The 15,887-nt window shown below is 42.2% G+C and overlaps 1 protein-coding gene across 1 annotated transcript in view; it reads right to left on the bottom strand.

Annotated features, from left to right (window-relative positions):
- LOC139373382 (mediator complex subunit 30) overlaps positions 1 to 10,773 on the bottom strand; it is a 31,604-nt gene extending 20,831 nt beyond the window's left edge. Inside the window, exons 1-4 of the mRNA XM_071113829.1 lie at positions 10,671 to 10,773; positions 7,710 to 7,931; positions 6,145 to 6,303; positions 498 to 605 (exon numbers count right to left, since the gene is read on the bottom strand). Coding sequence (XP_070969930.1) covers positions 498 to 605; positions 6,145 to 6,303; positions 7,710 to 7,862 — 420 coding nt within the window. The 5' untranslated portion in view covers positions 7,863 to 7,931; positions 10,671 to 10,773. The remainder of the gene's footprint in view (positions 1 to 497; positions 606 to 6,144; positions 6,304 to 7,709; positions 7,932 to 10,670) is intronic.
- Positions 10,774 to 15,887: the final 5,114 nt, after the last annotated feature.

Below are 15,887 nucleotides of genomic sequence, written 5' to 3'. Positions count from 1 at the left end.
ATAGAGCTCTTAAAAATAACCAATACTCATCTGTGACTTCTGTGAACTCCATTATGATTCAGCACACTCAGACAGGCAAGCATGCACAGAGGAACACACACACACACACACACACACATACATACATACTTACATACATACATACATACACACACACACAATGACCAGGGGCTAATAAAAGCTGCAACGCTACCAAATAATGCATGTTGTGTTTTTACCAAAAACGTTTTTCAACAGTCATAGACAGGCTATTAATACTTTAAGTAAGATACAGTACACAAGAGTACTGGGAGTATTGTGTACAACATGTAGCTTATGTCTTCACAATATATTTTGTCATAGATCTTTTTTTCTCTTTGTAGCATCTGTTCTCTCTCTCTTTTGGCCTCTCTCCTCCTGGAATCTCTATTTGGGTTACTTTTTATATAAAGGGCTGTGCTCTCTAAAGCCCAGCATACTGTACATTTATATCTATAAATCCCCAGTGGGCAGCTCACCTTGTTAACCTCCAGGATTTCTCTCCTCTCCTCTGTTGCCGGACGGGCCTGGCTGGCCAAGCGTTCATCGTGTTTGGAGCTGTCGTCCTCCACGTAGGGGATGAGTTGCTGTGTGGGGGAGAGGTGGTGGATATAAACAAATACAATGACCACAGGCGTTCAATGAGGGGATGGTAAATTGATAAGTAGTTTGGTGCTTTGGTTTGCAATAGGAAAATACATTTGACTCCCTTGTAAAAGAGATTACCATTTCAATGGGAGTCGCCTGGTTAAATAAAGATCTATTTAAAAAAGGAGGGAAAAAAAACATTAATTGGCTTATATATCTCATCAAACAAAGAAATACAAACGTGACAAATATAGACTCACTCCCTTCTCTAAAGTCTCCATACTCTATGTATAGGTGTATGAAATGCTGTAAAGAAACAGTCGTTATCATACCGATACATAGTAGTTAATCATAACAGAGCTGTAGCTCAACACTTGGAAGCGAACACCTTACGCCAGCGTTTCCCAAACTCGGTCCTTGGGACCCCAAGGGGTGCACGTTTTGGGTTTTTGCCCTAACACCACACAGCTGGTTCAAATGATCAAAGCTTGATGATTCGTTGATTATTTGAATCAGCTGTGTCCTGCTTGGGCAAAAAAACTAAAAGTGCACCCCTGATGGTCTAGAGGACAGAGTTTGGGAAACCCTGCATTAGGCAATATTAAAACCTAAGAATATATAGTCCACCAAGTCCTCCATTACAATAGGTCTATCTATACTGCTTGCGTGAGCACAAACTCTCCCTACTAAGCTTGTATAAAAGAGATTTCTATGTCATTCCCTCCCGTTATACTGAATTAGAACTGCATGAGCAGAAAATAGGGATTTTGTGTAGATCACAAAAACACTTTAAATATAATCTAATCTACAAACAGTTCTATACCACCACCACCAATTCAGAATCAGGACTTCTCCACAGTCCATACCCAAGTGCTTATTTCCTTTTTAAGCGCTCTCTGTGCTTGACGTTGTCTGGCTGACACTACACCGCCTACTCTGCTTTAAATCACACTGACATCTGCTGGTCTGCAGGATAATAAGCAGTGCTGTATGGAACACATTGTTCTCTATTGCACTGCATCAAGATCAACGGGCTTATCTTAAATGGTACCATTATACTAGCGTTAACACTTGTCGTCTACTGGATTCCTATTATCATACATGGCTGTGTAAGGTGAGATTGTTTAAACGGTTATGTAGGAACGAGGTAATGATTTGAGAAAATAAACAACATTAACGGCTACAGCATCCTTCTCATAACTCATAAATAACTAAATAAATAAATACATAAAGATTAGGTACAAGAGCCAACCAAAAGCCTTAGCAGGCGTGAAAACACAGTCAAGTCCAACACAAATATGAGGCTGAGTGCTATTCAACATTCTAAATAACCTAGTAGTTGATCACATTTCATTGCAGTCAATGACCTGAGGATTAGCAACTGGCAGAGGCCAGTGTAGACAATGATTAAAGCAGGCTGTGACCAAAGCATTACTGCAGGGCTGGATAGGGCCAGGCCAGAAGACAGGCAGAGAGAGAATCACATGAGAAAAACAAGAGACAGCTCTGGCAGTTCTCTCTAGTCAGTCAGAGAGACCGATGCCAAACCCTAAGCTGTCTGACTTGTGTTGGAGAGAAGACAGAAGACATGCTGGATATTATATTAGGCCAACTGTGATTGTTAGGGGCGGAAAAACTTTTTTCTACTTCTATAATACCAGCTATGAGCCAAACACATATTGAATTTAAAGGTAAGAGCTGTTATTGGCAGTCCAGAAGGGGGAAAATGTGCGGGGTAGAAAGAGAGGGCGAGAGAGAAAGAGTGTGTGTTTGTCTCCGTGACTGTGGGTGTGAGTCATAACCCCAGTCTCTGGGAAAAAACAGAAAACGGCTTATGTGGGAAGCCTTCCCCAGTTGTTCATTACCAGGCCTGCTGCTAAATAGGAACGCGATGAGGTCACGCTGGCTTAGTCATTGATTCCACTTCCTGTTTGGGGAAAGCCCGGTCAGCGGCCAGCCAATAGCATGATTGTCAGGACTGCGGCCGGCAGGCTTGTCAGCCACTTGAGTTTCAGGGGATGATAAACGGCGGCGTTCGGTGGGCCAAAATCAACTCCCTCCAGACAACATGTTACAGTGAAGTATTGGTTGATCAGCACAGTAAGTAGTTTGCTCTGGGGGATAGGTAAACATTTTAAATGAAGTGGTACAACTGTGGAGTGTAATGGACAGTGAGGTTTACATATGACCAGAATTACAAATAAAAGTGTAACTTTTCCCCCCTGAGAGAGAAATACAGCAAGCCAATATGCCATAAGGGCAATTCTACAGTAACTGAATTATACTGAGACTTTCAAAACGTATGCCAAACAAAAAACATTCATTTCAAAGTTTAACAAACTATAGCACTCTATGCACAATGAATACACTGTACATTATCAAAAATTAACATTTACTGAAAAAACTTTGAAGATGTTCAGTTTCATTCTGTTCACAAACTTTGTATCTGCACAGTTCTTCCTGTAAATGTGTGTTTGTAAAATGTTCAGTAGGAATTGTTAAAAATAGTCATTGTGCATAGAGTTACACGGTTTGTTAAACTTTGAAATCTATGGTTTTTGTTTGGTATACATTTTAGTGAACAATCTGAGTCTCAGCGTAATTCCGTCACCATGGCCCATACATAAAACAAATGTACTGTATACAGTACCAGTCAACAGTTTGGACACCTACTCATTCAAGGGTTTTTCTTTATTTTTACTTTTTTCTACATTGTAGAATAATAGTGAAGACATTAAAACTATGAAATAACACATATTGAATCATGTAGTAACCAATAAAGTGTTAAATCAAAATATATTTTATATTTGAGATTCTTCAAAGTAGCCACCCTTTGCCTTGATGACAGCTTTGCACACTCTTGGCATTCTCTCAACCAGCTTGATGAGGTAGTCACCTGGAATGCATTTCAATTAACAGGGTGCCTTGTTAAAAGATCATTTGTGGAATTGCTTTCCTTTTCAAATCAAATGAAATTGTATTTGTCACATGCGCCAAATACAACAGGTGTAGATATTACAGTGAATGCTTACTTACAAGCCCTTAACCAACAATGCAGTTAAGAAAAAATAAAGTGTTCATTTTTTAAAAAAAATTTTTAATAACAAATAATTAGAGAGCAGCAGAAAAATAACACTAGCGAGGCTAAAAACAGGGGGTACCGGTATAGAGTCAATGTGCGGGTGTAACGGATTTCCTCCTCTTCGTCTGAGGAGTAGTAAGGATCGGAACAAAACGCAGCGTGGTAATTGCCCATATTGATTTATTAAAAAAACACAACTGAACACTGGAACAAAATAACAAATGTGAATCAATGAAACCGAAACAGTTCTGTAAGGTGACAACACACACTAGACTGAAAATAAACACCCACAACACCCAGGTGGAAAAAAGGCTACCTAAGTATGATTCTCAATCAGGGACAACAATTGACAGCTGCCTCTGATTGAGAACCATACTAGGCCGAACTCAAAAACCAACATAGAAAAACAAACATAGACTGTCCACCCCAACTCACGCCCTGACCATACTATAACAAAGACAAAAACAAAGAAACTAAGGTCAGAACGTGACAGCGGGGGCACAGGTTAGGTAGGGGTAAAGTGACATTGCATAGATAATAAACAGAGTAGCTGCCGTGTAAAAGAGGTTGGGGGGACAATGCAAATAGTCTGGCTAGCCATTTGATGAGCTGTTCAGGAGTCTTATGGCTTGGGGGTAGAAGTTGTTAAGAAGCCTTTTGGACCTAGACTTGGCACTCCGGTACCTTGCTGTAGCAGAGAACAGTCTATGACTAGGGTGGCTGGAGTCTTTGACAATTTGTGATGTACTGGGCCGTACACACTCTGTAGTGCCTTGCGGTCGGAGGCCGAGCAGTTGCCATACCAGTCAGTGATTCAACCATGCTCTCGACGGTGCAGCTGTGGAACCTTTTGAGGATCTGAGGACCCATACCAAATCTTTTCAGTCTCCTGAGAGGGATTAGGCTGTGTCGTGCCCTCTTCACGACTATCTTGGTGTGTTTGGACCATGATAGTTTGTTGGTGATGGAACTTTAAGCTCACAACCTGCTCCGCTACAGCCCTGTCGATGAGAATGGGGGCGTGCTCGGTCCTCCTTTTCCTGTAGTCCACAATCATCTCCTTTGTCTTGATCACGTTTAGGGAGAGGTTATTATCCTGGCACCACACGGCCAGGTCTCTGACCTCCTCCCTATAGGCTGTCTCATAATTGTCACTGTTCAGCATGTCTAGTTCCCACCGTGAAGCATGGAAGAGGAGATGGGATGGTGTGTGGGTGCTTTGCTGGTTACACTGTCAGTGATTTTATTTAGAATTCAAGGCACACTTAACCAGCATGGCTACCACAGCATTCTGCAGCGATACGCCATCCCATCTGGTTTGCGCTTAGTGGGACTAACATTTGTTTTTCAACAACACAATGACCCAACACACCTCCAGGCTGTGTAAGGGATATTTGAACAAGAAGGAGAATGATGGAGTGCTACATCAGATGACCTGGCCTCCACAATCACCTGACCTCAACCCAATTGAGATGGTTCGGGATGAGTTGGACCGCAGAGTGAATGAAAAGCAGCCAACAAGTGCTCAGCATATGTGGGAACTCCTTCAAGAATGTTGGAAAAGCATTCCGTATGAAGATGATTGAGAGAATGCCAAAGGGTGGCTACATTGAAGAATCTAAATCTAAAATATATTTAGACTTGTTTAAGACTTTTTTGGTTACTACACGATTCCATGTGTTATTTCACAGTTTTGATGTCTTCACTATTAGTCTACAATGTAGAAAATAATAAAATATAAAGAAAAACCCTTGAGTAGGTGTGTCCAAACTTTTGACTGGTACTGTATGTTTGAAAGCCTAAATAAACGTGTGCATGCAATGTCAGTTCTAAAACACTGATTTTACAACCAATTGTCTCCAAATCAATAGGAGAAAAGACTGCAACAATGAAACCACCAATAAAAAAGTGGAATCGCCCAGCACGAGGTCTAAAACAGTAGCCAACCGAGTAGCTCAGTAAAATAAAGTGGTGGGTATTTAGAGGTGGGTGTCCATAACAGCCACTAAGGAGGCCCTCGGGACAAACACAAAGCGGCCATTGAATTGAATGTGGAGCTGAGCCGAGTGTTGTGTCTCAAATGGAAACATATTCCCTGTAGAGTGCACTACTGGCCTGCGCAAAAGTAGTGCACTATATAGGAAATAGGGTGTCTGTCCCGAGGTAGACCTGATAGAGTGGGAGAGATAAGAATCCCGCAGGCACCAGGGGTTCCTCTGAACTTTCTTCACAGCCACGGTGGATCCCCTCACTACATTCAGACATTTTGTATGAGGAAACTGTAATCCAATCTCTCTGGCAAGAACCGAAATGTCCATAAATCTGCATTAGTGGTTTGTGTAGGTTTGTACACCGAGCCAAAATGGCGTCAACTGTGGTAAAGTACACTATGTCCGGCTCACTGGTTATATATTGATTGTGATACACAGAGTGGTCCTGGCACAGTGGCAACTCACCTCTGGGGGTACGGGGTCCAGACCGGTGCAGTTTTCGTTACATTTGTCGTAGACGAGGCGCAGCTTGCGGAAGAGTACAGAGAGCATACGCAGGTGCTCCTGCAGTTTGCCCAGCCTGTCCTGGTGGGTGCTGGGGTGGTACGTCACTCCATTTGGCAGCTGGGGGAGATGACATAGAAGAGTATGTAACACTTCTTTCCTAGTAATGTAATAACATTGTACTAATAGCTATGGGTCATTTCAGGGCCTCCTGTTTACGCGACTAGTACCTCCTTGATCAGTTACTCCTTGACTACTAATAGCCAGCGTGTAATTTCTCAAATGTTTATGGTGGTAACTGAAGTGTAGATGGTTTGTAAAATAACGACTGAATTATTGCAATGTAGACCAAAAAAAACGGTTTTACATGTATTTATTTAAATGTGCGGTTACATGGCATTCCATTGAGAGGAGAAGCTTACATATAACTAACTACATGATATGTGTATGACTTAGAAAAGCTCCGGACTGTTTCACCTGAGCTTTACGCTAACTAGCTTTAGGCATTTTTAACTGATAGTAAACATCCTGTACAGCCTGAAACTATTCCCTGCATGAGGGTAGGTAGGGTGTATACATATACCTGTATACATGCATACCACTCTGTAAACAGAGTGATCTTTCTTTCCCCACACAGAGTCTGTGATCTGTGAAACAAGTCACAACAGTGCTGTTTGTACATTCTGCAGCGAGGCAGCACGGCTTGCTTTGCGGTCTTCTTCTTTTGTCTTACACCGTTGTTGTTTTAATGAGCTGCAGAAGGATCTTCTCTGAGACACACAGACCGAGAAAGACAACATCTTGTTGTGTCCTAAATGGCACCATATTCCCTATATAGTGCACTACTTTTGAGAGTCCTAGTATGAGTCCTGGTCAAAAGTAGTGAACTACATAGGGAATAGGGTGCCATTTGGGACACACACACACAACTTCTCCTGAACCCATCTTAAGGGCTCAGTCTGATCTTTCCAACGTGTCAACAGAAGGTCTAGAAGAGGTATAAACAGATGGTGACTATCTAATGATCAAATAAAGGCCTTTTCACAACCAATTATATCATCCTCCATGTTTAAAAACAAGCGCGAGACAGGATTGCACCATGGGACATGCCTTCCTTGGGCAAGAATAAAAGCAGTCTTAGTTGGCCCAGATTTCTGCTCTTAGGCCCATATCCATCCATTCACACCAGAGGGACAATGCATGTCATATTGTGTTACTGTTATTAGATATAACTGTGAGGAAATGGATGACAATGAATCAATGTTGTGCTGTCAGTTTATGTAATGCTGTCGGTCTGGGGTCAAATAAGGCTGAATCGTGTGTGCGTGTGTGTGTGTGTGTGTGTGTGTGTGTGTGTGTGTGTGTGTGTGTGTGTGTAAAAGGGAAGAGGAGCACATGCAAACAATGCTTTGCGTGTATTAAAGGTGGTTGACAGACAAGCACCATCCATAATAAAAGGCAAGACTTCGAACTTTGTTCAGCCTTCATACCCGTCCCAACACAAAAAAGTCACAAGAAACACTTACCTGCATGTTCCTCAACAGCTGGAAGATCTCCATGGTGCGTAAGACGATATCCTGCACCGTCTCCTGGCCGATGCGACAGAGCGACGCCGTGTTGACATCACGGGCAGCCTGAGCCTGCTGCCCGGCGAACGCCACTATGGGAGGGGTGGTCATGGAGACAGCAGAGGACCTATAGGTGCAGCGAGGAGTCAGCCTATTCTACACTGGCACACCTTGGCATGCCTGGTTGTATGATATTGGAAGGATGGAAAAGGGAAGGGTTGGGGATAGAGGAATATGGAGGAAGAGAAAGCAGGGGAGACAGGGAAAGAGAAACAGACTGGTTAATTTCTTGATGTTACATTCACAATAATATGTGTTGATGGTTTAATACTTTATTTTCCCATAGGGAAATGTGAATGCCTGTATTGGTCAGCAGCATACCACCCTGCATCCCTCTGCTGGCTTTCCTCTGAGGCTAAGTAGGTTTGGTCCTGGATGGGAGACCAGACGCTGCTGAAAGTGGTGTTGGAAAATCAGTAGGAGGCACTCTTTCCTCTGGTCTAAAAAAATATGCCAATGCCCCAGGACAGTGATTGGGGACATTGCCCTGTGTAGGGTGCTGTTGTCTTTCGAATGGAAAGTTAAACAGATGTCCTGACTCTCTGTGGTCACTAAAGTGTCCATGGCAATTATCGTAAGAGTAGGGATGTTAAGCCCGGTGTCCTGGCTAAATTCCCAATCTGGTCCTCATGCCATCATGGCCACCTAATCATCCCTGTCTTCCAATTGGCTCATTCATTCCCCCTCCTCTCCCTGTAACTATTCCCCAGGTCAATGCTGTAAATGAGAACGCGTTCTTAGTCAACTTACCTGGTAAAATAAGGGTTAAATACATTAATATTTAACCCTTAAATAAATTAATGAAACATTAATTTATTTTTACAAAATTAAAGTGGCTATATATATGTATTTTTATTTAACTAGGCAAGTCAGTTAAGAACAAATTCTAATTTTACAATGACGACCTACCCTGGCCAAACCCGGACGACGCTGGGCCAATTGTGTTCCGCCCTATGGGACTCCCGATCACAGCTGGTTGTGATACAGCCCAGAATCTAACCAGGGTCTGTAGTGACGCCTCTAGCACTGAGATGCAGTGCCTTAGACCGCTGCGCCACTCGGGAGCCTGTGTGTGCATACACACACACAATATGGGCTCTGAGGAGGATCTCATCTTCTTTCTCAGATAGCAGCGAAACCTCTTCCAGGCTGAGACCTTTGGCTTTGTGTCAGCGAAAGCCTCGCAGCCTTCAGGCTTTGAGGCAGTCTCTTCAACGCTAACAAGGTTATCGCTCTGGGGGAAGCCACAGTTGCTGTCTGCTCCTTGTCTTTGTTACTCCCCATGGTGCTGGAGGTAGTCTGCAATACAGGAACTACTCCATGCAGGGCGACCACCATTTCGCACATGGGGAAAATAGCAAAGGGCCAGTAGTTTACATTACCAGAGTAGGGATCAGCCTCCTCTACCTCGTCCTTACCCCATGCAGACTTGGCTAGGGGTGGAAGAGGCCCATCACATTCCTAATTTATTACTAGTGACCATAAGTCCATGGCATAATCGTCTACAAGCTAAGGCTCTAGTGAACTGTAAATCATGAATATTAGATTAATAATAACTATCAAGTTGCAACTGAAGTTGAATGAACTTAAATCTCTGTTTTTGATGTAAATGGCATGTCATAGAAGGGTCCCGACACCGTTTTAGTGATTTCACTTGCTTTTGAGAAACTTACCCCAAACAGTAAATCACTTCCTCATCCTCATTGTGTAGTATGGGGGCCCTGAAAAAAATGAACAGCGACTCCAAAAAGGCATGGCTCTCAGTATAGTGATGCAGGTCTTTAGATGTTGTACACATGCAATGTTTTCATTCCAAACTTTATCCCCAACGTTATATTCCCTTTGTGCAACTCAAGACGTTTCCCCTATCACTATACTGACAGCTTTGCCGTTTCTAAAAGGACTTATTTTTTTGTGGGGGGCATACTACACACAAGGAGGATGAGGAAGTGATTTGCTGTTTGGGGTTAAGTTTTGCAAAAACAACTGAAATCACAAGAAAAATTGTCTGGACCCTTCTATAACATGCCATTTACATCAAAAAAAGAGAATTTATTGTAAAAAAATAAATAAAAGGTCACATTTAAACCCTGTTTCAGACCTTATTATACCCTGTCAATAGCGTGACGTCATATTTTGTTTCATCATAAACCAAAATGAATTATGATGCAATGCATGAGTACCAAAATGGCATAGGCCAAATTTAATTACGCAATAATGCATGGGTAGCAAACCTTCATAACACGAACTGTACAGTACTGGAAGGCATGAACACTTACATCACTTTAACCTGCCAGTACAGTAATAGCCACATGTGAGCTTTATGCATTATATCTGCAACGTTGCACCCCAACTGATTATGCCAAATTTAACGTAAAAACGGGTGGCTAGATGGCTAGCTAACGTTGCTTGCTACTGTACAGTAAGTTAGCTAGCTAACATTGTTAATGCTAAATTGTAATTATTTCGCCTCTATGCCTATGTATTGCCTACCTCCCCACTCTTCTACATTTGCACACACTGTACATAGATGTTTTTCTATTGTGTTATTGACTGTACGTGTGTTTATGTGTAACTCTGTTGTTGTTAGTTTTTTTTGTCGCACTGCTTTCCTTTATCTTGGCCAGGTCGCAGACGTAAATGAGAAATGATTCTCAACTGGCCAATCTGGTTAAACAAAGGCGAAATAAAAATAAAAAAAATACAAAATTAGCTAGCTAGCTGTGTTAGCAAACGAGACGATAGTTTTCTTTCAAACTGTTTTAGTATGCATTTGTCCTCTTGCTATACAAACCAAAAAGTTAACCTTGGCGCCATTGATATTGTCCAAATGACTAAACACGCAAGACCTAAACTTACCTGTGTTGCTAGCTAGTATTAATTTATCTTATTTGTTGACATGTGTGTCAAGTCCTTTTTCTGCAGGAGCGCTTAACCGTCAAACATCGCGAGACCATACACCGATTATTATCTCAACCGTAAAGCATGAAGTATGAGCGTTTCATTAAAGCTATACTCCTTAGTTGCTAGCTACCTATTAAACATTGATTCTTGAAGAATATAACTTAGAAAAGTGCCTCATGGGCGTAGTTTAACTGTCGTACCTCATCAGAACCCAAAATATAAGCTTGTTTTACTCCAATGTTTGTAACCAAAGTAAATGTAACTAACACTGTATATCCTGAAAACATGACATAAACTAAAATGTTGATATCATGGATGGTCAGTCCTTGCGTATATAGCTTTTGCTTTAAATTTGAGAGTGGTTCCATTTAACCAGGCACATCCCTCAGATTTCTATCAAAACACAGGCAAGGTGACCACTTTGTTATCGTTTCAATTAAGGATTCCAGCTTTAAAAATGTGTATTATTGTTGCTACCATTGGTTGTACTGAAATAGATTCATGACTATGAATACAACACCAACTCTAAGACAAAAAAGACTTTCTCATTATCTTATAGCAGCAGATATGTACATCAAATATAGGTGTTACTCGTCTGAATACGACCCCACTCATGATGTTACGGTAGAGCCGAGCTCCACTGCAAGTTCACCTGTGTGAAAGCGACACCTGGTGGACATTTTGCGAGAAAAAGTACCAAGAAATATTTATCTTTGGACCCTCTGGTCTTTTTATACTTTTTGGTACAGTGGTTTACTGTATTTGTATAAACGTTTGCTGGATCATCCCTAATGTGTCATGTGTCATCATAATCTCCCTCTTTGGATAAAAAACAACAACATTCAAACTTGTGTGAGCCCCTAAGGCTACATTAATGATAGACTGGACAAAAACTATAATGCTCTGCAAAGAGAGGACCACCTTTTGATAGGTTTCCTATCCTTTTAACATTCATTACTCGGCACATACTGCTTTGTGAGCTATCTTAATTTAAATTAAAGTATCAAATACAAGAGGCGCCTGAAATAGATACTTACTCATCCTGTGCGCCCTGCCGTGCTAAATTGCTGTTCTGAGCGACAAGGGGAATAAGAGATGGTTTTATTGAAAAAATGAAAGGCTTCTTCTGCCTTCAGGCTTGAGTGAAGCTGAAGCTAGAATAGAATGCCTATTACTTTATTTATATTATTCATTCAAATGTGGGGTTATACGGCTACAGGATGGATTTAAATTTCAATGTATCTAGTCTGGGAGGCTGAGTTGGGTAATAGTAAACCTTGTGACAGGTATTTTTTTCATCTCTCCAAAGCCCTCTGTGTAAGCTTCTGACACAGAAACGCCATGTCAGTTCACTTGGCTGCCCACAACTTCTTAATTGCAAAAAAAGAGTGCTGTTTAGTTCACCGCAATGAATGAGTTCATATGCTGCTCTTCCAGTGTGCATATGCAAGACCAATTGAGGCATTCCAATTTGGAAATGAGGGTTTCCATGATCATCAGACTCATCTCAGCTTGTTAAATTATGACCCAGGACATCAGGATCTGTTTCCCACATATGAATACCGAATAACTGAGGCCTGCTCTAATTTGAAGCATTTGCACGTGGTATGTAGACATCATTCTGGTTCTCTTGTGTCTGTAGTGTTTATGGCTCCTATATCAAAATTACAAATATCCAAAGTGTCAAGCCTGCTCCTGCTCTCCCTCTCTGGAGCTCGAGTGCGCCAGGCTGCCCTTCAGTACGCACACCTGTCACCATCATGACGCGCATTAGCGCTCACTGGACTCACCTGGACCCCTTGCCTTCCCTATTTCTGTCTGCTCCCCCGTTTGTTCCATGTGTCAGCATTAATGTTGTTATGTGTTCATGTCCACTGTCCTGTCCTCTTCCATGTCCTTTGCTAATTAAATGTTAACTCCCTGTACTTGCTTCTCCTCTACCAGTGTCGTTCCTTACACAAAGTCCATAAAGATTAAGACAAATTATAGTACTCATTAAGTAAGGATACCGTATCAGATTATTGATATGTGTCCAATGACCGTACCTTAACACCCTCAAGCACAGATAGAGCTCAAGAACATAGTTGAAAGATGTCTTCTCAAATACAGTCTTAATTACCATTAATTATACAAGCATTGAATAAATAGGCTACTGTATTTAAGATGAGAGACTTGCTCTATGAAATACATATTCTAACCACTTAGAAGCTTCTTAAATTTAAGATGGCTGACATTGATGACCTTGGTGTGATGCCAGGGTGTACAGTACAGTATTGGGCAGTATCACCTTCCCCAAACCAGCAGAGAGCCTCCACAATGGACTGATTGAAGGCCCCAGAGTGTAGGAAGGGAAAATTCCCAGTGAGGGGAGAGGAAACGTAAACCGTATAATGACTGCTGAGGGATATCGCTCTAGGTTGGATTATCGACAGTAATCAGCCCTTTCGTGTTTTAATTAAAAACACTGATCTTGTTCCTCAAGGGTTGGGTTCAGGAGCCAGCTCTGCGAGTACCATACAAAGTCCATTCCTCATCTCACAGCTCCCACTTCAATCAGGACAGTGTCTCACGTTGAAGAGGATTAAAGGAGAGAATGGACCAAGGTATAGACAGAGAGAGAGATACGGACGGAGTGTGTCTTTTTAATACAGGAGGACGTCTAACCGCATGGTTCTGTGCCCCTCTGCCTCGTGTGCATTCCTGTGTAAATTACAGCCATACAGTGACTGCCAGAGCAGCAGCCGTCGGATAAAGGGCTTAGCTTTCTCTGTGTGTGTTTGTGTGTGTGTGTGTGTGTGTGTGTGTTTGTGTGTGTGTGTGTGTGTGTGTGTGTGTGTGTGTGTGTGTGTGTGTGTGTGTGTGTGTGTGTGTGTGTGTGTGTGTGTGTGTGTGTGTGAGTGTGTGTGTGTGTTTGTGTGTGTGAGCTGAGTAGAGTGGGGTGCAAAGTGTGTGTGTGTGTGTGAGAGAGAGAGCTGAGTAGAGTGGGGTGGGGTGCAAAGTGTGTGTGTATGAATGTGTGTGTGTGTGTTATTGAGGGTAATGTAGAGCAGACTAAAGCAGGGTGCAAATAGGACGGGGTGCACAGGAGCTGGGATGCTGCCTGAGATAAGCTGGATTCAGGGAAGCACAATCCATCAATCAGATGTTAAACGCACACACACACACACACACACACACACACACACACACACACACACACACACACACACACACACACACACACACACACACACACACACACACACACACACACACACTGCACTAATCTGCAGAGTCATGCTCACACATCCCACAGAGTGCAAAGCCATAGGTTAAATGTTTATCCACACACGTTCTAGAGAGCTTGTAATAGCCAAGCTGAAATGGTATGCTACAACAAAACAAGTTAGCTGTGAAATCATAATTTCACAAAACAACTAATAACCTTACAAACAACAGCAAAGAACTGCAAAACAAAATGGAAACTTCGTTACTTTCTCTTCTTTCATTTACTTCTTTACAAGTTTCAAATACCCCCTTATAACTGTCAGTACACTGACACTGAAACTGCCCTCTGGCTACATTTGACAAATTAACATCAGGGTCCGATTTTCGACAGTCCATGACCATGGGGGCACAAGATTGTCTGATTGAAGTGTCCTTTACGGAAGGATGAGGCCAAACCAGAGAGGTGTAAATGCTACTGGGTCAGTAACACTAAGGGACCCTTGACACCCAAGATGGCAGATATATTGCATTGACGGCCCACAGCTGCACCAGACTGGCTGAAGGTCAGTGAGGGGACAGGGAAACTGTTATTAAAAGGGATCAGTGTGTGCAAAGAGACAATGGATCCATTGTGCGCCTGTTGCCGAGCAACCCTTATCCTTGTGAGGAGCTATGGCAAAAAGAAAAAGGAAAACATGACTGTTGACAAGTGATTTTATTCACATCAGTATTTTAAAATACAACGATATAGAAACCTAAACCATTAAACAGTCAAATTACATTTTAAAACGTATACTTACAATAAGAGAAAAATATATACACTACCGGTCAAAAGTTTTTGAACAAATCAAAATTTATTTTATATTTGAGATTCTTCAAATAGCAACCCTTTGCCTCGATGACAGCTTTGCACACTCTTGGCATTCTCTCAACCAGCTTCGCCTAGAATGCTTTTCCAACAGTCTTGAAGGAGTTCCCACATATGCTGAGCACTTGTTGGCTGCTTTTCCTTCACTCTGCCGCCCAACTCATCCCAAACCATCTCAATTTGATTGTGGAGGCCAGGTCATCTGATGCAGCACTCCATCACTCTCCTTCTTGATAAAATAGCCCTTACACAGCCTGGAGGTGTATTTTGGGTCATTGTCCTGTCAAAAAACAAAAGATAACAAAAGATACAAACCAGATGGGATGGCGTATTGCTGCAGAATGCTGTGGTAGCCATGCTGGTTAAGTGTGCCTTGAATTCTAAATAAATCACAGACGGTGTCACCAGCAAAGCACCACCACACCATAACACCTCCTCCTCCATGCTTTACGGTGGGAAATACACATGCAGAGATCGTCCGTTCACCAACACCGCGTCTCACAATGACACTGAGGTTGGAACCAAAATTCTCCAATTTGGACTCCAGACCAAAGGACAAATTTCCACCAGTCTTATTGCTCGTGTTTCTTTCTTGGCCCAAGCAAGTCTCTTCTTCTTGGTGTCCTTTAGTAGTGGTTTCTTTGCAACAATTCGACCATGAAGGCCTGATTCACACAGTCTCCTCTGAACAGTTGATGTTGAGATGTTTTATTTTTTCCTTTATTTAACTAGGCATGTCAGTTAAGAACAAATTCTTATTTACAATGACGGCCTACACCGGCCAAACCCGGACGATGCTGGGCCAATTGTGCGCTGCTCTATGGGACTCCCAATCACGGCCAGTTGTAATACAGCCTGGATTCAAACCAGGGTGTCTGTAGTGACACCTCTAGCACTGAGATGCAGTGCCTTAGACCGCTGCACCACTGACTGGCTCAAATGCATTAAGAAGGAAAGAACTTCCACAAATTAACTTTTAACAAGGCACACCTGTTAATTGAAATGCATTCCAGGTGACTACCTCATGAAGCTGGTTGAGAGAATGCCATGACTGTGCAAAGCTGTCATCAATGCAAAGGGTGGCTATTTGAAAAATC

The sequence above is a fragment of the Oncorhynchus clarkii genome, chromosome 18, assembly GCF_045791955.1.
Source record: "Oncorhynchus clarkii lewisi isolate Uvic-CL-2024 chromosome 18, UVic_Ocla_1.0, whole genome shotgun sequence".
Classification (NCBI taxonomy): Eukaryota; Metazoa; Chordata; class Actinopteri; order Salmoniformes; family Salmonidae; genus Oncorhynchus; species Oncorhynchus clarkii.
Note: the sequence above shows the minus strand (reverse complement) of the source record. Positions and strands in the feature narration are given on the sequence as shown.